General features: G+C 46.7%; 2 protein-coding genes across 5 annotated transcripts in view; one reads left to right on the forward strand and one right to left on the reverse strand.

The window, feature by feature from the left end:
- The window catches only part of CHRNB1 (cholinergic receptor nicotinic beta 1 subunit), a 152,022-nt gene that overhangs the window by 65,864 nt on the left and 60,446 nt on the right, over positions 1-25,712 (forward strand). The gene's annotated exons all lie outside the window — the stretch shown is intronic.
- LOC141131167 (protein mono-ADP-ribosyltransferase PARP14-like) overlaps positions 1-25,712 on the reverse strand; it is a 65,604-nt gene that overhangs the window by 29,006 nt on the left and 10,886 nt on the right. Inside the window, exons 4-8 of the mRNA XM_073618212.1 lie at positions 25,534-25,615; positions 8,182-8,331; positions 8,000-8,062; positions 7,616-7,795; positions 6,490-6,696 (exon numbers count right to left, since the gene is read on the reverse strand). Of these exons, the coding sequence (XP_073474313.1) occupies positions 6,490-6,696; positions 7,616-7,795; positions 8,000-8,062; positions 8,182-8,331; positions 25,534-25,615 (682 nt within the window). The remainder of the gene's footprint in view (positions 1-6,489; positions 6,697-7,615; positions 7,796-7,999; positions 8,063-8,181; positions 8,332-25,533; positions 25,616-25,712) is intronic.

Raw genomic sequence — 25,712 nt, forward strand, 5'->3', positions numbered from 1 at the left:
GTTGTCGCACTCTGCAGGTGCAGTTGCTAACCAGCTTACAGTAAATGAGGTAATGTAAAAAGGCAGTCATGTTGCAAGGAGTACACAATCACATGCAAGGGCAATTAATGAAAACACTTTGAGGCTTGCATATGATTTGATGATGGAAATCAGCAGAGCTTCTGCTCATTTACTAAAGCACTGGAACAAATGCACTTGTAGAGTGCACATGCATTTTGCAAAGTGCAACATATATTTGCTTTAGACAAATCAACACCACAGAACATTCCAGCAAATTTTAACGAGGGTGGGGGTGGGGGGGTTGTGAAATCTAGATAATTGCTCATTAGCAGCACACTATTTGGAGTGAGTTTAGGTGGGGGGGGGGGGGGGTTGTGAAATCTAGATAATTGCTCATTAGCAGCACACTATTTGGAGTGAGTTTAGGTGGGGGGGGGGGGGGGGGGTTGTGAAATCTAGATAATTGCTCATTAGCAGCACACTAAATACACTCAAACAAAATACATTCCAAATGAGTAGACTAGGTGGATATGTTCCCATCACTTCATGCTGGGAAGGTTATTGAAGGAAAATATACATGCATGACAAAAAATAACAGGAAAAAATTCCAGCATGTGTGAGGATAAAAAGGGGACATTCACACTATATTGCAATGATGGTAAGTAGTGTTTGAAGCAAGAAATACATCACATTATCAAAGATTACATAAAAGAACATGTGATGCTAATAAAAGAAAAATATCTTACCTTAATATAGTCCTTCTGCAGGACCTGTATGATGGCAGAACAGGTCTCTGGGATAATGATCCCCAGAGCCTGGGGGGAGATGCCTGTCGAGAACTTAAGGTCCTGCAGGCTTCTCCCTGTGGCCAAATACCGCAAGGTAGCGACCAGCCTCTGCTCCGGAGTGATGGCTTGCCTCATGCAGGTATCCTGCCTGCTGATATAGGGGGTCAGCAAAGCCAAAAAACGGTCAAAAACGGGGTCCGTCATCCGGAGAAAGTTCCTGAAATCCTCAGGATTATTCTCACGGATCTCACGGAGCAAAGGCATGTGACAGAACTGGTCACGCTGAAGCAACCAATTCTTGGTCCATGAACTCCTCCTCGCCCTGTTCATGGACTGGACTTGGGCTGAAGAATAAACTACAGCACCAAGCACATACAATGCACGAGCTCTACGACGAGTACGTACAGGTAACATGGCTTCAAAACGGTCGGCTGGTCAGAACGCACTAAACAGAACGCACTGAAGAACAGCAAGGCCTGTGAAGAACGACCTGAAAATCAGGAACGAGCGGGCAATAAAACAAAGATTTCTCAATGCCAACTGACCAAACGCACTGAAAAGCAGATACAAACCTCACAAGCACAGACTGAACAACAGTTAAAACGAACTGAAAAATACGAGTCTCACAAGCGCGAATCGTCTCTCACCAAACTTCTACTAACACGAGATAAACACGAGATTAGCAGAAGGAGCCCAAAGGGTGTCGTACGGGCTATTGAACTTCCGTTTTATAGTCTCGTCGGACTTGGTGTACGTCACCGCGTACTAGGCTGTCGTACTTTTGTGTGGTCGTGTGTGTGTAAGTCCGTTCGTAAGAAAGTCTGCCGCAAGTCCGCCGAAGGTACGTCGGAAGTATGTCGGACAGGCTGTCGGACTTTTGTAGACGAAAAGTCCGACCGTGTGTACGCGGCATAAGAACATTTTCAGATAGTACAAAAATATACCTTTTGATCCTGCCAGAAATGTAGTATCCTTGTTACACTCTGTGGACTGAACTGGAACCACAAACAACTGAGAGAAGGACTGTCCAGCTGAATAAGGAGTTTATTGGAGGCTGTGTGGTGTCACAGAGGTACACAGGATATGCTAAAAGTCACAAAATTACATAGTGTGTACTTGGGTTCACTTGCAGATAAAGAGACACACAGGGGTGCACCTGGAGTCACTAGATGGCACAGGGTACACTAAGCTACACTTGGAGACATGGGAGAGCTAGGATGCATTGGAGTTACTAGATGAAATTTTGATTCACAGGAGGCAAACAGGGTTGCACATAGAGTCACTAGATGACACAGGGCACAATGGGGTTCATTTGGAAACGTGCTAAGGTGCATTGGAGTTACGAGATGGTACAGAACTCTCTGGGGTGCACTTGGAGGCATGGAGGCACTCATGGTTCACTGGAGTTACTAGGGGACTCAGGATGCTCTGGAATACACTTGGAATCTCAGGGGGCACACAGGGGTGCACTTGGAGTCACTAGATAACACAGGGAGCACCAGGATGCTCTAGGGGACACTAGAGATATGTTGCCTACAAGACGCACCAAAGACACTGAAGAACACTAGAGACACTTGAGCCCTCAGGCACATTCAAGACACTAAAAGACACTAGAGACACTGAAGCCCTAAGGTACACTGGAGACACACAGGCATATTAGAGACACTTGGCACCTCAGACACACTAAAGACACCGATATACATTCGATTTAATTTGATATGGGATTTGTACTGCGCCGAATGCGCTCCGTTAGGAGCGCATCTAGGCACACAAAGACCCTAAAATCAAGAGAGATTTCCAAAAGAACGCTAAAAAAAGGAGCCTAGGGTGCCCACTATGAAAGAGGTAGAGTAAAAAACAGAGAAGAACCGGGGGGGGGGGGGACTAACCCTCCAGATGGGGGAGGAAAAATGAGCATACAAAAATCCATGAGACACACTCAAACCTTCAGGCACAATGGAGACACTGAGGCTTATTAGAGACACTTGAGCCCTCAAGCTCACTGGAGACAATGGGGCACACTAGAGACACTCAAACCCTCAAGCATACTGGAGACATTGAGGCACACTAGAAACATTCAAACCCTCAGGCACACTGGAGACACAAAGGCACACTAAAGACACTCCATCCCTCAGGCACACTGGAGATACTGGAGCACACAAGCGACACTTGAGCCCTTAGGCCCACTAGAGACACTTGAGCCCTATAGGCACACTGGAGACATTGAGCCACATTAGAAACACTTGATACCTCAGGCACACTGGAGACACTAAGGTAGGCTAGAGACACTCAAGCTCTCAGGTACTCTGGAGACACTGAGGCACACTAGACGCACTCAATCCCTCAGGCACACTGGAGACATTGAGGAGCACTAGAGACACTCAAGTAATCAGGCACACTGAATACATTAAGCTACCCTAGACACACTCAAGCCCTCGGGGACACTAGAGAAACTGAGGCACATAAGAGACACTTGAGTCCTCAGGCACAATGGAGACACTGAGGCACATTAGAAATACTGGAACCCTCAGGCACACTGGAGGCACTAAGAAGGCTTTTTGGAGACACTCGAACCCTCAGGCACACTGGAGACACTAAGGTACACTGGAGACACTAAGGTAGTTACACTAGAGACACTGAGGCACACAAGAGACACTCAATTCCTCAAACACACTGGAGACACTGAGGCATGTTATAGACACTCAAATCCTCAGGCACACTGGAGACACTAAGGCATGTTACAGACACTCAAGTCCTCAGGCACACTGGAGACACTGAGGCACATTAGAGACACTAAGGTAGTTACACTAGAGACACTGAGGCATACAAGAGACACTCAATTCCTCAAACACACTGGAGACACTGAGGCATGTTATAGACACTCAAGTCCTCAGGCACACTGGAGACACTGAGGCATGTTATAGACACTCAAGTCCCCTGGGACACTGGAGACACTAATGCCATGTACACACGGTCGGACTTTTCAGCTACAAAAGTCTGACAGCCTGTCCGAAAGACTTTTGACAGACTTTCGACGGACTTTTGGCGGACTTTCTAACGACCGGACTTGCCTACACACGATCACACCAAAGTCCGATGGATTCGTACGTGATGACATACACCGGACTAAAATAAGGAAGTTGATAGCCAGTAGCCAATAGCTGCCCTAGCGTCGTTTTTTGTCCGTCGGACTAGCATACAGACGAGCGGATTTCTGGGTCCGGTGGAGTTACAACGTACAGATTTGAAGCATGTTCCAAATCTAAAGTCCATCAGATTTGCGACTGGAAAAGTCTGCTGAAGGTCCAGTGAAGCCCACAGACGATTGGATTGTTCGCAGGATTTGGTCCGTCGGTGTCCGTCAGACCAGTCCGGTCGAAAAGTCCGACCGTGTGTACGCCCCATAAGACACACTGAGACATTATCTGTCTCAGGCACATTGAAGACACTGAGGCAAAATAGAGGCACTCAAGCCCTCATGCACACTGAAGACACTGAAGCATGTTGGAGACACTTAAGCCCTATAGCACACTGGAAACATTGAGGCACATTAGAGACCCTCGAGCCCTCAGGCAGACTGGTGAGAATGAGGTACACTAGAGATACTCGAGCCCTCGGGCACACTGAACACACTGAAGCCCATTAGAGATATTTGAGCCCTCAAGCACACTGGAGACATTGAGGCTTATTAGAGACACTCAAGCCCTCAGGCACACTGGAGACACTGAGAAATGTTAGAGGCATTCGAGCCCTCAAGCACACTGAAGGCGCATTAGAAACAATTGAGTTGTGAGGCACACTAGAGACACTGAGGCACATTAGATACACTCAAGTCCTCGGGCACACTGGAGATACTGAGGCACATTTGAGACATTCCAACCCTCAGACACACTAGAGACACTGAAGCACACTAGAAACATTTAAACCCTCAGGTACACTGGAGACACAGAGACACTTTAGAAACACTCAAGCCCTCAAGCACACTGGAAACACTGAGGCACACTAGAGACATTTGAGCCCTTAGTTACATTGGAGGCTCATTAGAATCACTTGAGTTCTGAGGCACACTGGAGACACTGAGGCAGATTAGAGACACTCCAGCCCTCAGGCACTATGAAGACACTTAGGTGCACTAGAGACATTTGAGCCCTCAGGTACACTGGAGACACTGAGGCACATTAGACACATTCGAGCCCTCAGGCACACTGAAGACACTGAGATAGAGACACGTGAGCCCTAAAGTACACTGGAAACATTGAGGCACACTATAGACACTCAAGCCCTCAGGCGCACTGCAGACACTAAGGCTCAGGCAGAATCGATATACTGTGGTACACTAGAGACACTGGAGCCTTCAGGCACTCTGAAGACACTGAGGCTCATTAGAGACATTCGCATAGTTCTCTACTGTCCATGGTTTCATGTAGAGATTGGCCAAACACCCCCTGTTCGGTTTTCAGCAGAACAACTGAACAGAGGAAAAGTGCTAACCTGAACGGCGAACCCCATTGAAGTCTATTGGACCTGAACAGGAACAATCAAAAGCACCCATTTAAAGGCTTATATGCAAGTAATTGGCCATAAAAGTGGTATAGGGGTCTGAGTACTGTTCTGGGGGAAATGTAATGCAAAACATTTTTTTAAAACAATTTTTTTTTCTGTAGTACTGATTTTAATGATGTTTAAAGTGCAACAATAAAAATGAAAATATAGTGCCTGGGGGTTTTCCTTAGTCTGCCTGTACAGTGTTGCATCCGCTGTAGCTTGCATAGAACATGGTTCACTGACTGTAGAGGACATCCTTTGTAGGTCTAAGATAGACATTCCATACAAGACACATCATCTTCTCTGCCATTTTAGTCTGGTAGAAAAATATTCAATGCAGACCTACAAACACCATATGGCCAATAGCTTATAGGCAACCCATCACATCTATATGAGCTTGTTAGAAATTCTATTCAAGAATCATGGCCATCAATGTTGTTTCCCCTTTTGCAGCTATAACAGCAAGACTGCCTACAAGATTTTGGGGGTGTCTGTGGGAATTTGTGCCCATTTGTGAGGTCAGTTACTGATTTTGGGTAAGAAGACCTGGCTCACAATCGGAGTTCCAATTCTTTCCAATGGTGCTCCATAGGGATGAGGTCAGGGCTCTATGCAGGACAATCAAGTTCCTCCACACCAAACTGGTCAAACCATGTCTTTGTGGAGCTAGCTTTATACTCAGGGGCACAGTCATGGTGGAACAGAAAAGGCTCATCAAGAAGCTGCTACCACTGGGTTGGAAGAATGCTATTGTCTACAATGTCTTTACCATTCATTGTAGACTGTTAAACTTAGACATTTAGAAGGAACTCACATACCTATGGCCATATACAACAAAAAAGATGGTAATTTTTGACACAGAGACCTTCATCCACACACATTATAGAGCTGTGCAATTATTGAGCTCTTTTCGGCTGTGTACATGGAGAAGATGAAGAGTGTGGTCTTCTCATGTCAGATATATAATAAGCACCCACTTATATTGGGTGCCCTTGGTTTATTATACTGTTTGTGTGTGTAAATGCTAAAAGTGATATTTTTTCCCTGTCTGACAAGTTCTTCTGATACTTCAGGGAAAATGTATGTCATGTGTTCAGGTAAGAGGCTATTCCTTGCTTGTAGTGCATTGTGGGTGTATTGACTTAACTCAACTTACCGGTCTGCCCATGGTAGACGGGTTCGGATTGGGGTGGAGCGGTCTTATCTCGCGCCTTCATACTTTCACAGAAATCATTCAGCATAGTTTGCTGGAGTAGAACCACTTTCACAGTCTTAAGAGAGCTGGCTAGCTTTGACTTGGTGAAATCCACTACGGCATCAAGAACTGAATCAGCTGCTGCCGAGGCCTTTATTCCAGCTGCACCTGCATCGAATAAACATTCAAGTACATTTAGTAAATAGAACAGTCTTGCTTCGCTACAGAGCAATAGTCGAGAATATCATTATATTACAGGTCAATGCATTACAATTGGTCACTATACAAGTCTCCAAGCACATTCCATAGGAAAGCAGAGAAATGGGACTCCGATATGCACCCTATCTCTTTAATACTTTGCACTATGCTTTAATCTTGGAAGAGCCATTTCTGTGCTGCTCCTCATGGAACAAAGTGCATTTAATACTTTGTCCCACAATACTGAGTGCTTCCTAAGCCTAGCTTTGAAGTTGGTTGTGCATTCCCATTCTCCCTTCAGGGCCATCCTACAATATAGCTAGGGAGGAGATGGTCACTTCAGACACTTGTCTTGGCTCCAAACACTTTCCCCAAAAAAGCGGTGGCAGAAACGTCAACAATCTTTGATTTTCTGATGACACAATGCTCATAGCTGAAGATGTTGAGGACCTCAAGGGCTTCAAAGAAAAAACCAACAAGTGAAAATTTAGGACTTCATCAAGAAAACTGAAGTTATGGTAATTGAAGAGACATCTAACTATGGAATGGATGGTAAGGAAGGATACAGAAGTAGAAGACAGCCTCTGTGTCCATGGATTAACTATACACACTGAAGGATCCAGCAGTCACGAAATTGACACAGACTTGATCTTGGAAGTGCAAAAGTGAAAGACCTAGAAACAATCTTCAAAAGAAGTAAGTACAAGTGCAAAGATTAGAATTGTCCAGGCTATAGTATTTTCTGTCACTCTTTATGGACACCAAAGCTGGACAATGAAGAAACATGACAGAAAAAAACCGATGTCTTCCAAATTTGATGTCAAAGAATTCTAAAAATATCATATTGGATTCCAAGGAGCAAGTCAGTGAAAAATCAGATTTTGTTTACCAGTTCCTAAAGCGGGGAAAGCCACTGAGGTGGCCTGATGCTTTTCACACTCCTGCAAGGCATCCAGGACAAGTCTCTTGATAGTTGCTGGCTGGTTTGCACCGGCCACATGGAGAATCCATTTACAATGTCTGAGGTTTCCAGCCAGAGTGATGACATGTCCCTTGTTAGGCTGGGCACCTGGAAGAAAAAGAAAGATGTAAGGTACATGGTATGGTTACTTGGCAGCAAGTGTGCTACCATCTGTCCTGCAACCCAACCCCCACCTTATAGCCATGTACACAAAAGTCTATTGTGGTATATTGGTGCATTATCTACTTGTCTGAAAACATTTTTGGCATTTGAAAAACAAAGCCAGTGATGGCAAAAAAAAAAAAAATTTACCAAGTTTTCTGGCAGACTCTTCAACCTCTGTTCCAGCAGCTTCGAGAATAGCCTTTGAAAGACCTAGGAATAGAAATATTGGAAGCAGCATAAACTTAGCAGCAGACCACTTATACTTTCTTCAATATTGCGTTTCTAAAGCTAGCAGACATATTGACACCTCTTGGTTCTCAGAGATTTACCTGCACGCAGGGTAAAACTGCTGTTGGAAGAATTGACAATAATTTCTGCATCCTCTTCGGTTATATCTCCAATCTTCACTTGATAAGTGACAGATCCAATTGTCATTTCATGAACACCTGGTGATGGGGTTGTCACCGCCCCAAAGAAAGCTGCAAGATAGAAATATAAATGATATTAAGCTCAGGAACAAAAATAGAATATAATGGTTACTAATACTTAGATGTGGTGGCTGCATTTGTTTTCATTTTTTAAGACTAAGAACATTTCAGAGAGTATAAAAATATGGCAGAAATGTAGTGTCCTTGTAACATCATGTGGACTGAACTGGAACCACAAACAACTGAGAGAAAGACTATCCAACTAAATCAGATGTTTATTGGAGGCTATGTGGTGTCTCAGAGGTGCAGAGGGTATGCTAAAAGTCTGAAAATTGCACATTGTTTACTGGAGTTCTCTTGGAGACAAAGAGACACACAGGGGTGCACTTGGAGTCACTAGATGGCACAGGGTGCACTGAGCTACACTTGGAAACATGGGAGAGCTAGGATGCATTGGAGTTACTAGATTACATTATGATTCACAGGGGGAAAACAGGGGTGCACTTAGAGTCACTAGATAACACAGAGAACACTGGGGGTCATTTGGAAACGTGAGTGGTGGGGTGCATTAAAGTTACTAGATGGTACAGAATTCTCTGGGGTGCACCTGGAGACATGGAAGAGCTTAGGGTTCACTGGAGTTATTAGAAGACACAGGATGCTCTGGAGTACACTTGGAGTCTCAGTGGACACACAGGGGTGTACTTGGAGTCACTAGATAACACAGGGAACACCAGGATGCAAATCATATATACTGTATGTGAGGGGGCGCTATTTTACAAAATATAATAATATGCTGTAAAAAAGATAAGAATAAAGTGCAAAGATCATATGCTGTAAACATAATAAAGTGCAAAATTCATAAGCTGTGGAACAAGATAAAGTGCAAAATTCATATGCTACAAAACAATTACAAATAAAGTGCTAAGTGCTAAATTCCTATCAATATAAATAGTGACAATAAATGAAAATCATTTTGAATGCTGTTCATGAAATCTCCTAGATCAACAAAATTGTTCTTCAATGTGGTACGTTGTTAAAAACCATCACCAACGTATTGCTCGTTCAACCGATAGTGCTCAGTTAGAAGTAAACTCACCAGATGGCCATGATCCCTTTAACTAAAAAGAGGGTCAAAAAAGACCTTATATTATGCGATGCCATGGTTCAAAGGAGGAGAGTTATTTAAGATCTCTGAAAGGCGCAAGAAGAACCCAAAGGAGACATATAAACTCAGGCACTTTTGACCCTCTTTTAGTTAAAGGGGGTCATGGCCATCTGGTGAGTGTACATCTAACTGAGCACTATCGCGTGAATGAGCAATAAGTTGGTGATGGTATTTAGCAACATACCACATTGAAGAACAATTTTATTGATCTAGGAGATTTCATGAACTGCATTCAAAAGGACTTTCATTCATTGTCCCTCTTTATATTGATTGAAAGCTAGCACTTAGCACTTTATTCTTAATTGTCTTGTACCATATGAATTTTGCACTTTATCTTTTTCTACAGCTTATGAATTTTGCACTTTATTTTGTTTTACAGCATATTCTTATCCGCTTTACAGCATATGATTAGAATACATAAAATAGTGCCTCCTCACGTATATATAATTTACAGTATAGGTACTTCCTAAACAATAGGGGAGCAGCTTTCCTTGTTGTTTTTTGTTTCTATAGTTGCACTTTATTTACACTTTTTAAAAACATAAAATTTTTTAGTGGTGCGAGGTACCCCTAACACTTAAGCACCAGGATGCACTTGGATACATAAGACACCACAGAATGTGGCGGAGTCACTAGAATATATAGAATTCTCTGGGGGACTCTAGAGTTATGTGGCCTACAGTGCGCACCAGAGACACTGGAGAACACTAGAGACACTCGAGCGCTCAAGCACACTGGAAACATTGAGGCACACTAGAGACACTTCAGCCCTCATGCACACTGGAGACACTAAAACACACTAGAGACACTCGAGCCCTCAGGTACACTGGAGACACCAAGGCACATTAGACATACACGGTCCCTCGGGCACACCAAAGACACTGAGATACAATAGATACACCTAAGCCTTCAGACATAATGGAGACACTGAGGCTCATTAGAGACACTTGAGCCCTCAAGCACACTCGAGACAATGTGGCACACTAGAGACACTCAAACCTTCAGGCACACTGGAGACACTGAGGCACACTAAAGACAATTGAGCCCTCAGGAACACTGGAGAAACCAAAGCACACTAAAAGACACTCCAGCCCTCAGGCACACTGGAGATACTGAAGCACACAAGAGACACTTGATCCCACAGGCACACTAGAGACACAGAGGAACACTAGAGACACTTGAGCAATCAGGCACACTGGACACACTGTGTGAGAGGCATACTAGAGACACTCAAGCTCTCAGGCACTCTGGAGACACTGAGGCACACTAGACACACACAATTCCTCCGGCACACCTGAGACACTAAGGAGCACTAGAGACACTCAAGCAATTAGGCACACTGGAAACATTAAGCTGCATACAGACACTCAAGACCTCAGGCACACTAGAGACACCAAGGCACACAAGGGACACTTGAGTCCTCAGGCACAATGGAGATAATGAGGAACATTAGAAACACTGGAGCCCTCAGGCACACTGGAGACACTGAAGCATGGTGGAGACACTCGAGCCCTCAGGCACACTGGAGACACTAAGGTACACTAGAGACACTCGAGTCCTCAAGCACACTGGAGACACTAAGGTACACTAGAGCCACTTGAGCTCCCAGATACTCTGAAGACACTGAGGTACACTTCACACAAGCGAGCCACAAGGCACACTGTAGATATTAAGGTGCACTAGACACTCGAGGCCTCAGGCATACTAGAGACTCTAAGGCACACAAGAGACACTCAAGTCTCTAGGCACACTGGAGACACTGAGGCACATTAGAAACACTTGAGACCTCAGGTACACTGGAGACACTAAGGTTAACTAGAGACACTCGAGCCTTCAGGCACACTGGAGACACTGAGGCATGTTAGAGACATTTGAGCCTTCAGGCACACTGGAGGCACATTAGAAACACTTGAGTCCTCAGGCAAACTGGGGACACTGAGGCACATTAGAGACACTTGAGCCCTCAGGCACACTAGAGACACTGAGGTACACTAGAGACACTCGAGCCCTCAGGCACACTGGCGACACTAAGACATGTTAGAGGCACTTGAGCCCTCAGGCAAACTAGAGACATTAAGGCACACTAGAGACACTCAAACCCTCAGGCATGCTGAAGGCACTAACGTACACTACAGATACTCGAGTCCTCAGGCACACTGGAGACATCGAGGCACTAGAGACACTCAAGCCCTCGGGCACACTGGAGACACTAAGGCACACTAGAGACACTCGAGCTCTCAGATACTCTGGAGACACTGAGGCACATTAGACACACTTGAGCCATCAGGCACACTGGAGACATTGAGGTGCACTAGACACTTGAGGAGACACTAAGCTACACTATTGACACTCAATCCCTCAGGCACACTGGAGATACTGAGGCACATCAGAGACACTTGAGTCCTCAGGCACACTGGAGACACAAAAGGTACACTAGAGAAACTCAAGACCTCAGACACAATGGAGACACCGGGGCACATTAAACACACTCAAGCCCCCAGGCACACTGGAGGCACTAATGTACACTAGAAATGCTCAAACCCTCAGGCACACTGGAGACACTAAGGTACACTAGAGACACTTGAGTCCTCAAGCACACTGGAAACACTGAGGCACGTTAGAGACATTTAAACCCTCAGGCATGCTGGAGACACTGAGACACATTAGATATACTTGAGTCCTCAGGCACACTGGAGACACTGAGAAGCACTAGAGACACTCAAGCAATCAGGCACACTGGAGACATTAAGCTACACTAGAGACACTCAAGCCCTCAGGCGCACTAGAGACACTGAGACACACAAGGGACACTTGAGTCCTCAGGCACAATGGAGACACTGAGGCACATTAGAAACACTGGAGCCCTCAGGCACACTGGAGACACTGAGGCATGTTGGAGACGCTCAAGCCCTCAGGCACACTGGAGAAACTAAGGTACACTGGAAACACTTGAGTCCTCAGGCACACTGGAGACACTGAGGTAAATTAGAGACATTCAAGCCCTCAGGCACACTGGTGACCCTGAAGCACGTTGGGGACACTCAAGCCCTCAAGCACACTGGAACATTGAGGCCCATTAGAGACATTCAAGACTTCAAGCACACTGAAAACACTGAGGCACATAGAGACACTCTAGCCCTCAGGCAGACTGGAGAGACTGAAGTACACTAGAGATACTCAAGCCATAAGGGACACTGAAGACACTGAGACCCATTAGAGACATTCAAGCCATTGGGCACACCGGAGACAGTGAGGCTTATTAGAGACACTCAAGCCCTCAGGCACACTGGAAACACTGAGGTACATTAGAAACAAATGAGTTCTCAGGCACACTGGAGACATCAAGGCACATTAGAAACACTCGCTTCTACAGGCACACTGGAGACACTGAGGCACGTTAGAGACATTCAAGCCCTCAGGCACACTGGTGACACTAGGGATGAGCTTCGTGTTCGAGTCGAACCCATGTTCGACTCGAACATCGGCTGTTCGATCGTTTGTCGAATTGCGAACAATATGGGCCGTTCGCGCCAAATTCGTGTGGCGCGTCATGGCTCATAATTCACTGCGGCATCTGCGGCTGATGATTGGCCAAGCATGCACTATGACCCGCATGCTTGGCCAATCACAGCGCCGTCGGTAGAGAGATCTGTAATTGGCCAAAGCCAGGGTGGCTTTGGCCAATTATGGCTCAGGGGGTTTAGAACACGCCCCACACTATATAAGACTGCCTGACGGCGGCCCTGTGTACTGTGTTCCGGCATGCTTAGAGAGAGAGAGAGACAGTGTCATTTCATTTGAGTTAGCTAGATTAGGCAGGACAGTCAGTGAGTTAGCTGCACTTACAGTGTATTGTGTATACATATGCATCCCAGGCGTTGTATATATATATATATATATATATATATATATATATATATACATATACACTGTATTTAGTTTAGCTAGATCCGTTCCTGTTATCTTCCTACTGACAGGAAGGCTTGTCTTGTTACAGTATTTACAGCTACCTGAAGAAAATTGCTGGTGTTCTTTTGATCCTATTAGTGCCACAGTCAGGCAGCTAGATTATTTACAGTTAGTGTAGTGCACAGTGTTCAACTAAAGCTACAAGTTAGGGTAGTGCGTCCTCCTCACAGTGTTCAGCTAAAGCTACAAGTTAGTTTAGTGTGACCTCTGCACAGTGTTCAGCTAAAGCTACAAGTTAGGGTAGTGTGTCCTCCTCACAGTGTTTAGCTAAAGCTACAAGTTAGTTTAGTGTGACCTCTGCACAGTGTTCATCTAAAGCTACAAGTTAGGGTAGTGCGTCCTCCTCACAGTGTTCAGCTAAAGCTACAAGTTGGTGTAGTGTGTCCTCCTCACAGTGTTCAGCGAAAACTACAAGTTAGTGTAGAGCGACCTCTGTACAGTGTTCAGCTAAAGCTACAAGTTAGTGTAGTGCGTCCTCCTCACAGTGTTCAGCTAAAACTACAAGTTAGTGTAGTGCGACCTCTGCACAGTGTTCAGCTAAAGCTACAAGTTGGTGTAGTGCGTCCTCCTCACAGTGTTCAGCTAAAGCTACAAGTTGGTGTAGTGTGTCCTCCTCACAGTGTTCAGCTAAAACTACAAGTTAGTGTAGTGTGACCTCTGCACAGTGTTCAGCTAAAGCTACAAGTTAGGGTAGTGCGTCCTCCTCACAGTGTTCAGCTAAAGCTACAAGTTAGTTTAGTGTGACCTCTGCACAGTGTTCAGCTAAAGCTACAAGTTAGGGTAGTGCGTCCTCCTCACAGTGTTCAGCTAAAGCTACAAGTTGGTGTAGTGTGTCCTCCTCACAGTGTTCAGCGAAAACTACAAGTTAGTGTAGAGCGACCTCTGTACAGTGTTCAGCTAAAGCTACAAGTTAGTGTAGTGCATCCTCCTCACAGTGTTCAGCTAAAACTACAAGTTAGTGTAGTGGGACCTCTGCACAGTGTTCAGCTAAAGCTACAAGTTAGTGTAGTGCGTCCTCCTCACAGTGTTCAGCTAAAACTACAAGTTAGTGTAGTGAGACCTCTGCACAGTGTTCAGCTAAAGCTACAAGTTAGTGTAGTGCGTCCTCCTCACAGTGTTCAGCTAAAGCTACAAGTTAGTTTAGTGTGACCTCTGCACAGTGTTCAGCTACAGCTACAAGTTAGGGTAGTGCGTCCTCCTCACAGTGTTCAGCTAAAGCTACAAGTTGGTGTAGTGTGTCCTCCTCACAGTGTTCAGCGAAAACTACAAGTTAGTGTAGAGCGACCTCTGTATAGTGTTCAGCTAAAGCTACAAGTTAGTGTAGTGCATCCTCCTCACAGTGTTCAGCTAAAACTACAAGTTAGTGTAGTGCAACCTCTGCACAGTGTTCAGCTAAAGCTACAAGTTAGTGTAGTGCGTCCTCCTCACAGTGTTCAGCTAAAACTACAAGTTAGTGTAGTGCGACCTCTGCACAGTGTTCAGCTAAAGCTACAAGTTAGTGTAGTGCGTCCTCCTCACAGTGTTCAGCTAAAACTACAAGTTAGTGTAGTGAGACCTCTGCACAGTGTTCAGCTAAAGCTACAAGTTAGTGTAGTGCGTCCTCCTCACAGTGTTCAGCTAAAGCTACAAGTTAGTTTAGTGTGACCTCTGCACAGTGTTCAGCTAAAGCTACAAGTTAGGGTAGTGCATCCTCCTCACAGTGTTCAGCTAAAGCTACAAGTTGGTGTAGTGTGTCCTCCTCACAGTGTTCAGCGAAAACTACAAGTTAGTGTAGGGCGACCTCTGCACAGTGTTCAGCTAAAGCTACAAGTTAGTTTAGTGCGTCCTGCTCACAGTGTACAGCTAAGACTACAAGTTAGTGTAGTGCGACCTCTGCACAGTGTTCAGCTAAAGCTACAAGTTAGTGTAGTGCGTCCTCCTCACAGTGTTCAGCTAAAACTACAAGTTAGTGTAGTGCGACCTCTGCACAGTGTTCAGCTAAAGCTACAAGTTATTTTTTTGCGAGCTCTGCACAGTGTTCAGCTAAAGCTACCTGTAGAAGGTTGGTGGTGTTTTCCTTATCCTATCACTACCGCAGGCAGCTAAATAAGCTACAAGTTATTTATTGGTGAGCTCTGCACAGTGTTCACCTAAAGCTACCTGTAGAAGGTTGGTGGTGTTTTCCAGATCCTATTACTACCGCAGGCAGCTAAATAAGCTACAAATTAGTGTAGTGCGAGCTCTGCACAGTATTCAGCTAAAGCTACCTGTAGAAGGTTGGTGGTGTTTTCCTGATCCTATCACTACCGCAGGCAGCTAAATAAGCTACAAGTTGTTTTTTGGCGAGCTCTGCACAGTGTTCACCTAAAGCTACCTGTAGAAGGTTGGTGGTGTTTTCCTGATCCTATCACTAAAGGCAGGCAGTTGATTTTGCTAGCTGCAGTATCAGTACATATATATATATATATCCCAGCTTAGTGCAGCTACAGGCCATTAGTATGTCTGGAAGGCCAACAAGGTGAGGCAGACAGTCACAAGCCAATAAAAGAGGGCAAGCAGGCTCTGTGTCTAGAGGCAACAGTGCTGGTCGTGGAGACGGTGCATCCTCATCAGCACGTGGCCGTGGGACACGCTTGGCCTTTTTTTCGGCAGCTGGCCCTGTTGAGCCGCAACATGCGGAAGACTTGGTCGAGTGGATGACCAAGCCGTCCTCATCCTCCTCATCCTCTCTCACCCATGCTCAGGGTACTTTGTCTGGCAAAGCAGAGGCCTCTTCCCTCGGCTCAATGTCATCAGTGACTCCTTCCCTAGCCCCACCATGTCCTCCTGAGGAGTCCCTCAAACTGTTTGACCACAGTGTTGGGTACATGCTCCAGGAGGATGCCCAGCGTTTGGAAGGCTCTGATGATGATACTGAGCTAGATGAAGGCAGTAACGTGAGCACGGACAGAGGGGGTGCCCAAGAAGGACAGCAATCTGGCAGTCATGCTCCCCCTGCTGCAGCATACTGCCAGGTTTGCTCCAGTGATGAGGAGGGAGGGGATGATGAGGTCACTGACTCAACGTGGGTGCCTGATAGGAGAGAGGAGGAGGAGGAGGAGGCACATCACAAACGAGGCAGGATGCCCTCCAGGGGCCAGCCTAAGGGCAGCACACTGACTGCATCACATCCCAAAGCTCCGCATGTGCAGGGCGCTGCAGTCTCTGCGCGTTATTCAAAAAGCTCTTTGGTGTGGGCCTTTTTTGAGATGACTGCATCAGATCGCACCGCTGCTATTTGCAACATATGTCTCAAGCGTATCTCACGTGGCCAAAACATCACCAGCTTGGGCACCACATGCTTGACCAGACATATGTTGACCTGCCATGCATTTCGTTGGCAAGCGTATCTAAAAGACCCACACCAAAGAACAAAGAGGACCTCTCCTTGCTCCTCATCAGCTGAGATCTCCAACCCCACTATACCTTCAGTCCTCTCTGAGACCTGCACTGAGAGGAATGAAGGTGTAGAATTAGGTGTGTCACAGCCAAGTACTTGTGGTCAATCTGCTTTCGGTACACCGACGTCAGATTGTGCCAGGCAAATTTCCCTGCCCTAGCTGCTGCACCGCCGAAAGAAGTTCGCTCCCAGCCATCCACATGCCCTGCGGTTGAATGCTAGCTTGGCAAAATTGCTAGCACTTCAACTGCTGCCTTTTCAGTTGGTAGACTCTGCCCCCTTCTGTGAGTTTGTGGAATGTGCGGTTCCTCAGTGGCAGGTACCCAAACGCCAGTTTTTCTCACGGAAGGCGATTCCGGCTCTCTACCGGCATGTGGAAGGCAATGTCTTGGCCTCGCTGGACAGGGCGGTCAGCGGTAAGGTGCATATTACCGCTGACTCATGGTCCAGCAGGCATGGACAGGGACGTTACCTAAGTTCCACCACGCATTGGGTGACTCTGCTGGCAGCTGGGAAGGATGCAGGACAAGGTGCAGTAGTGTTGGAGGTTGTTCCGCCACCACGCCTCCAAAATGCCACTAATAATTATTGTGACACACCTCTCTCCTCCACCCCCTCCTCTTCTTCTTCCTCCATGGCCTCTTCCTGTGCTTTGTCCTCGGAACCAGCGGTGCTCCGTAGGCGTTCAAGGGGCTACGCAAGTACGCAGGCCAAAAGATGCCATGCGGTGCTTGAGCTGGTGTGCTTGGGGGACAGGAGCCACACTGGGGCAGAGGTTCTGTCAGCTCTGCAGGGGCAGGTTCAGAGGTGGTTGACGCCATGCCAACTTAAGGCAGGAATGGTGGTTTGCGACAATGGCACCAACCTCCTCTCTGCCCTCCGACAGGGACAAATGACCCATGTGCCCTGTTTGGCTCACGTCCTTAACTTGGTGGTGCAGCGGTTCTTGGGCAGGTACCCAAGCTTATAGGATGTCCTGAGGCAGGCCAGGAAAGTCTGTGTGCATTTCCGCCGGTCATATAATGCCAGTGCTCGGCTGGCGGACCTCCAAAAGGAGTTTAACCTGCCCAAGAACCGCCTAATCTGTGACATGCCCACCAGGTGGAACTCAACGTTGGCCATGCTGCAGCGGCTGCACATGCAGCAGAAGACCATCAATGAGTACCTGTGTGACTATGGCACCAGGACAGGGTCAGGGGAGCTTGTTCTTTTTTCCCCACGCCAGTGGGCCATGATCAGGGATGCATGCACTGTCCTGTCACCATTTGAGGAGGCCACAAGGATGGTGAGCAGTGACAGTGCATTCATCAGTGACACTGTCCCCCTTGTCCACCTGTTGGAGCACACGCTGCGTGGAATAATGGACAGGGCACTTGAGGCAGAACAGAGGCAGGAAGAGGAGGACTTTCTTAGCTCTCAAGGCCCCCTTTATCCAGACTGTTCCTGCGTGCCCGCCGATCACACAGGAAGAGGAGGAGGAGGATTGTGTCAGTATGGAGGTGGAGCCTGGCACTCAGCATCAGCAGCAGTCTTTAAGGGATCAGTCCCAAGAAACACATGGACTTGTGCGTGGCTGGGAGGAGGTGGCTGCCGACCATGTCGTCCTTAGTGACCCAGAGGACTCTGGACCGATTGTCTCAGCAAACCTACGCTGCATGGCCTCCCTGATCCTTCAAAGCCTGCGTAAGGATCCTCGTATTTGTGGTATCAAGGAGAAGGACCAATACTGGCTGGCAACCCTCCTTGATCCACGTTACAAGGGTAAGGTTGCAGGCCTTATCTTGCCGTCGCAGAGGGAGCAGAGAATGAAACATTTTCGGGAGGCCTTGCAGAAAGGTCTGTGCAATGCGTTCCCAGAGACTGGGAGGTTACAAACTCCTGTTTCTGGACAACGTGTTGCTGAGGCTTCGGTCAGTCAAAGAAGGAGCGGTGGAGAAGGTGGCCGTCTGACCGATGCGTTCAGACAATTTTTTAGTCCGCAGCCCCAAGGTATAATCGGTTCCAGCAACCATCGCCAGCGTCTGTTTTACATGGTGCAGGAATACCTAGGGAAAAGATCTGACTTGGACACCTTTCCCACCGAAAATCCTCTGGGTTACTGGGTCTTGAGGATGGATCACTGGCCAGAGCTTGCACAGTATGCAATTGAGCTACTGGCCTGTCCTGCATCCAGCGTTCTTTCGGAACACTTTCATTCAGTGCTGCTGGAGGCTTTGTAACTGATCACAGGGTGCGTCTGTCCACCGACTCAGTCGATCGACTGACCTTCATAAAAATGAATCAGTCTTGGATCACCACCAGCTGCCAAGCACCTGATGCTGATGTAACCAAATAATTTTTTCGGAAATCTCAGATCCCTTCAAAGACTGCCTATGCTGATGCTGAGTGACTATCCTGAGTAATTATCTTCTTCCTCCTCAATGATCACGCTGATAGCTTGTAAGAACATTTTTGGTTCTGGGCGCCACCACCAGCGTCTAAGGCCCAATTTTTCAGCCCCTGTTTAACAGGGGCATGTAATTACAATTTTTGATGCAAGACTTTGCAGCAGGGCTCGTTTATGCGTTCCAACTAGAGTATCTGTGAGGGGTTGCAGTGTTGTGGCACCAGCACCAGTGCCTAAGGCCCAATTTTTCAGCCCCTGTTTAACAGGGGCGTTTAATTACAATTTTTGATGCAATACTTTGCAGCAGGGCTCGTTCCTGCGTTCCAATTAGAGTATCTGTGAGGGGTTGCAGTGTTGTGGCACCAGCACCAGTGCCTAAGGTCCAAATTTTCAGCCCCTGTTTAACAGGGGCATGTAATCACAATTATTGATCTAATATTTCACAGCAGGGCCCATTTCTGTGCCCACCAAGAGCGAGTGAGGACTTACAGTGTTGTGGCACCAGCACCACCACCCCCACCAAAGGCCCAATTTTTCAGCCCCTGTTAAACAGGGGCATGTAATTACAATTCTTGATGCAATACTTTGCAGCAGGGCTCGTTCCTGCGTTCCAACTAGAGTATCTGTGAGGGGTTGCAGTGTCGTGGCACCAGCACCAGTGCCTAAGGCCCAATTTTTCAGCCCCTGTTTAACAGGGGCATGTAATCACAATTCTTGATCTAATATTTCACAGCAGGGCCCGTTTCTGTGCCCACCAAGAGCGAGTGAGGACTTACAGTGTTGTGGCACCAGCACCACCTCCACCACCAAAGGCCCAATTTTCCTGCCCCTGTTAAACAGGGGCATGTAATTACAATTCTTGATCTAATATTTCACAGCAGGGCCCTGTGAGGGTTTACAGTGTTGTGGCCACAACAACACCTAAGGCCCAAATTTCTGCTGAGTATATAGGGCAGGCCCCTACTTTCAAACATCCAACTTGCAAAAGACTCCTACTTGCAAACGGAAGGAGACAGCAGGAAGTGAGTTGAAATCTACCCCTAGGAAGGGAAATTCTCTCCTGTAAGAGTTAATATGTGAAAAACATTTCTCCTTTCCACTGATGCTTTATCACCAATCCTTGTTTCACAAAAAAACCCAAATTTTCAAAAAACATTTGTCATTGGGACAAAAAGTGAGGTGAAATCTTCTGAAGAGGAGCACAGACAGCAAAACAAATGTCACAGGGGTGATAACCCTTCCCTATGTTTTCCAAAAAGCTTAAAAAAGATTTTTGGCTGGAGCTAAACACGTTAAAAATGTACCAGTTCAAAATTACAAACAGATTCTACTTAACAACAAACCTACAGTCCCTGTCTTGTTTGCACCGCCTGTATACTGCTGTTCAGAGTATATAGGGCCTGGTGGCCCCACACCTTTCCTTTTTTTAATTTGGGTGCGGGGTTCCCCTTAATATCCATACAAGACCCAAAGGGCCTGGTAATGGACTGGGGGGGTACCCATGCCGTTTGTCTCACTGCTTTTCATCCATATTGCCAGGACCCGACATTACATTAAAGCCGCAAGCAGTTTTAAATGACTTTTTTTCCTTTAAAAAAGACGTTTTGTGAAGGGACTGTTCTAAGCACGGGAAACACGCGCCACTTTGCAGGCATACTATAGACACCCCCCAGGTACGATATTTGAAGGAATATTTCACTTTTTTTGTTTTTACTTTAAGCATCATTATAATCACTGCTCCCGAAAAAACTGCCGTTTTTACAACTTTTTTTGCATTGATACATGTCCCCTGGGGCAGGACCCGGGTCCCCAAATCCTTTTTAGGACAATACCATGACAATTAGCCTTTAAAATGAGCACTTTTGATTTCGAACGTTCGAATCCCATAGACGTCAATGGGGTTCTAACGTTCGTGCGAATTTTCGGTCCATTCGCAGGTTCTGGTGCGAACCGAACCGGGGGGTGTTCGGCTCATCCCTAGGTGACACTAAGATATGTTAGAGGCACTTGAGCCCTCAGGAAAACTAGAGACACTAAGGCACACTAGAGACACTCAAACCCTCAGGCACGCTGGAGACACTAACGTACACTACAGATACTCGAGTCCTCAGGCACACTGGAGACATCGAGGCACACTGGAGACACTGAGGCACGTTAGAGACATTCAAGCCCTCGGGCACACTGACTGGAGACACTAAGGCATGTTAGAGATACTCAAGCCCACAGGCACACTGTAGACACCAAGGCATGTTAGAGATACTCAAGCCCACAGGCACACTGGAGACACTAAGGCATGTTAGAGATACTCAAGCCCACAGGCACACTGTAGACACTGAGGCATGTTAGAGACATTCAAGCCCTCAGGCACACTGGAGACACTGAGGCACACTAGAGATACTTAAGCCATAAGGGACGCTGAAGACACTGAGACCCATTAGAGACATTCAAGCCCTTGGGCACACCGGAGACAGTGAGGCTTATTAGAGACACTCAAGCCCTCAGGCACACTGGAAACACTGAGGTACACTAGAAACAAATGAGTTCTCAGGCACACTGGAGACATCAAGGCACATTAGAAACACTCGCGTCTACGGGCACACTGGAGACACTGAGGCACATTAGAGACATTCAAGCCCTCAAGCACACTGGAGACACTAAGGCTTGTTAGAGATACTCAAGCCCACAGGCACACTGGAGACACTGAGGCACGTTAAAGACATTCAAGCCCTCAGGCACACTGGAGACACTAAGGCTTGTTAGAGATACTCAAGCCCACAGGCACACTGGAGACACTGAGGCACGTTAAAGACATTCAAGCCCTCAGGCACACTGGAGACACTACGGCATGTTAGAGATACTCAAGCCCACAGGCACACTGGAGACACTGAGGCACGTTAAAGACATTCAAGCCCTCAGGCACACTGGAGACACTAAGGCATGTTAGAGATACTCAAGCCCACAGGCACACTGGAGACACTGAGGCATGTTAGAGACATTCAAGCCCTCAGGCACACTGGAGACACTGAGGCACACTAGAGACATTTGAGACCTCAGGCACAATGGAGGCACATTAGAAACACTTGAGTTCTCAAGCACACTGGAGAAACTAAAGCACATTACATACACTTAAGCATGTAAACTGGCAACTTCTATCTTCCTGTAGGCAGACATGTGGTGGATGAACACAAGTACAAAGTTCCCAAAGTAAAGGTTACAGCACGTGATAGGGTACACATACCCACAAGGGGAGGCGATTGGAACAAAATGCTATTACAACTTGAACAGAAGTGGATTTTTCATTTACAGGCCACTCTCTCGCCTGGCCTGAATGAATCCTTTTCATACTGCCCCTTCCTAAAGGAATTTTCCTCAGGGAAAACAAACTAATATGCCAAGTTCTATACAAAACAATTATTAGCAACCAAAAAGATAGGTTTCTTTTTTTTTTTTTTTTTTTTTTTTACACTAATAGATGTATATAGCCACTTCCACACAACCTTAAACAATCGGTAATAGTGAGTTTTTTGATAGCAAAGAAATTAAGCATGCATCTATTTGAAGCTCTTGTTTTCTTAATAATAAATCAGTTATATGTAACATACAGAATTGATAAGATATATGTTTTTGTATTCATTTACAAAGGTAATTTGTTTATATATATATATAATATATATATATATATATATATATATATGTACATACTGTATATGCAACACTACTTTTCCTTTCCCCTTTAATCATTTTTTTTTTGTTTTTGTTGTGTCCCCATGCAGGTTATTCACGGTGGCTTCCTGTCTCGGCGATGTGGGTGGGGTCCCATTTCTTTTTTGCCTCTTGGCGCGGAAGGGGGAGGGAGGACCGATGGTTGTCACTCCCATCTTTTCTCCAGCAGCAGCTGGGGATCCTTCACCGCGTCAGCGGCGTCCCGTGGCTGACTCCAAATGCCAGTTTTGTCGCGACATCAAGGCATTGGACAGGTTGCCATGGAGTCGGCGGCCCAGACCGGGTCTCTCCCGGAATGCTGAGGTGGCCACACAGCTAGCCTTTGATGATCCCATCATGGCCGGGTAGGCATGCAGAGGGAGAGAGGGAGATGATACATTGGTGTCCCTGCAATCACTCAAATCATACACACAGGTGATATAGGTCAGAGCAATCAGGAGCTCTCCATTTAGGCCGGGTTCCCAATGGTACGACACGACAGTCTTACCACTTTGGATCCGACTTTGCCTTGCGACTTGAAGTCCGTCATGCGTCCGACTTCAATGAACAGGGATCCGACTTTGATCCCCGACAATACCAGGCACTGTGTCTTGTATGACTCTTTAGAGGGAACTCCACACCAAATTAAAAAAAAAACGGCATGGATTCCCCCTCCAAGAGCATACCAGGCCCTTTGGTCTGGTATGGATTTTAAGGGGAACCCCCCTTGCCGAAAAAACTGTGTGGGGTCCCCCCCAAAATACCAGACCCTTTTACAAGCACACAGGCCGGCAGGTCAGGAAATGGGTGGCGACGAGCAAGCACCCCCCCTCCTGAACCGTACCAGGCCGCATGCCCTCAACATGGGGGGTGCTTTGGGGCAAGGGGGGCGTTTTATTTTTGAGACTTTTGTTTAGGTGAATGGGTAGGGGTACAATGTGTCCCATACTCATCCACATAGGATGGGGGGCCGGGATCTGGGGCCCCTTTATTAAAGGGGGCTTCCAGATTTTGATAAGCCCCCCACCCGCAGACCCTGACAACCAATGTCCAGGGCTTTCAGGAAGAGGCCCTTGTCCTCATCAACATGGGGACAAGGTGCTTTGGGGTGGGGGGCGCAGGGCCCCCTTGCCTCAAAGCACCCACACCCCCCATGTTGAGGGTATGCGGCCTGGTACGGTTCAGGAGGGGGGAGTGCTCGTCCACACCCCCTTTCCTGACCTGCTGGGCTGTGTGCTCAGATAAGGGTCTGGTATGGATTTTGGGGGGAACCCCACGTCATTTTTTCAGCGTAGGGGGTTCCCCTTAGGGCTTGGTATGCTCTTGGAGGGGCAACCCATGCCGTTTTTTCTTTTTATTTGGCGTGGAGTTCCCCTTCCGGATCATCAGAGCACAAGTCGCATGCCAAAGTCAGATCAGTTAAGACAGCGATCCGACTTTGATCTGACTTCAGTGATATTCAATGGGCTCAAGTAGGATCAAAGTCGGACCAAAGTAGTGCAGGGAGCATTTTCAAAGTTGGACTTGTGTCGGACCAGTTAAGATAGCTCCAATAGGGAAACAATTTTCACACGTCATGCAACATGAGCTCCCAATGTCGGAGCGTTTGTCCTACAAGTGTGAACCCAGCCTAAAACAGAACATTCAGTCCACACTTTTTTTCTCACACTGATACATCTCATTGGAAAGCTGCAGGAGAAGATTGAGTGGTGATAGATGGTTCTCAGTAAGTAGTCACTTATTAATTATTTTTCACATAGTGTTGCTGTATTGCTTGCTGACATCTAAAGGTTTGAGACAGACGGGGGGGTGTCCTATGCCTGCATACTTTTATAATAGGTACTCAGCGCTCAAGCACACCGAAAACACTAAGGTACACTAGAGACTCTCAAACCCTCAGGCACACAGGACACACTAAGGTACGCTAGAGACACTTGAGCCCTCAGGCAAACTAGTGACGGAGGGACAGTGGAGACACTAAGGTACACTAGAGATACTCAAACCCTCAGGCACACTGGACACACTAAGGTACGCTAGAGACACTTGAGCCCTCAGGCAAACTGGTGACGGAGGGACAGTGAAGACACTAAGGTACACTAGGGATACTCAAACCCTCAGGCACACTGGACACACTAAGGTACGCTAGAGACACTTGAGCCCTCAGGCAAACTGGTGACGGAGGGACAGTGAAGACACTAAGGTACACTAGGGATACTCAAACCCTCAGGCACACTGGACACACTAAGGTACGCTAGAGACACTTGAGTCCTCAGGCAAACTGGTGACGGAGGGACAGTGGAGACACTAAGGTACACTAGAGATACTCAAACCCTCAGGCACACCGAAGACACTAAGGTACACTATAGACGCAGTCTCAAACCCTCAGGTACACTAGAGACACTTGAGCCCTCAGGCAAACTGGTGACAGGGGGGGACAGTACAGTGACACAACACTGGATCCCAAGGAGAGGTATGCAGTATGTTACATTTTTGTTTTGGGGTTTAGATATATTTTAAGCCAAAACACCACATTGTAAAAACATAAATTTGTGCCTGCGGGGCCAAATAAACAAAATAATTTTTATATAATTTCATGGTAAATAAAATTACTTGATTCTGTCCCAGCTGGTTTTTGGTTGGTGGTCTCGTTGGTAGTAGCTTCAGAGTACTTTGCCAGTTGGCTTGAGAATACCTGTACATAAATAACTCAATAAAATGTGAATTTTTTCCTAAAGATATGAATGTGTAAGAAAATAATGATAACTACGGGGTAACTGGGTACTATGCAA

This window comes from Aquarana catesbeiana, linkage group LG03 (assembly GCF_042186555.1).
Source record: "Aquarana catesbeiana isolate 2022-GZ linkage group LG03, ASM4218655v1, whole genome shotgun sequence".
Classification (NCBI taxonomy): Eukaryota; Metazoa; Chordata; class Amphibia; order Anura; family Ranidae; genus Aquarana; species Aquarana catesbeiana.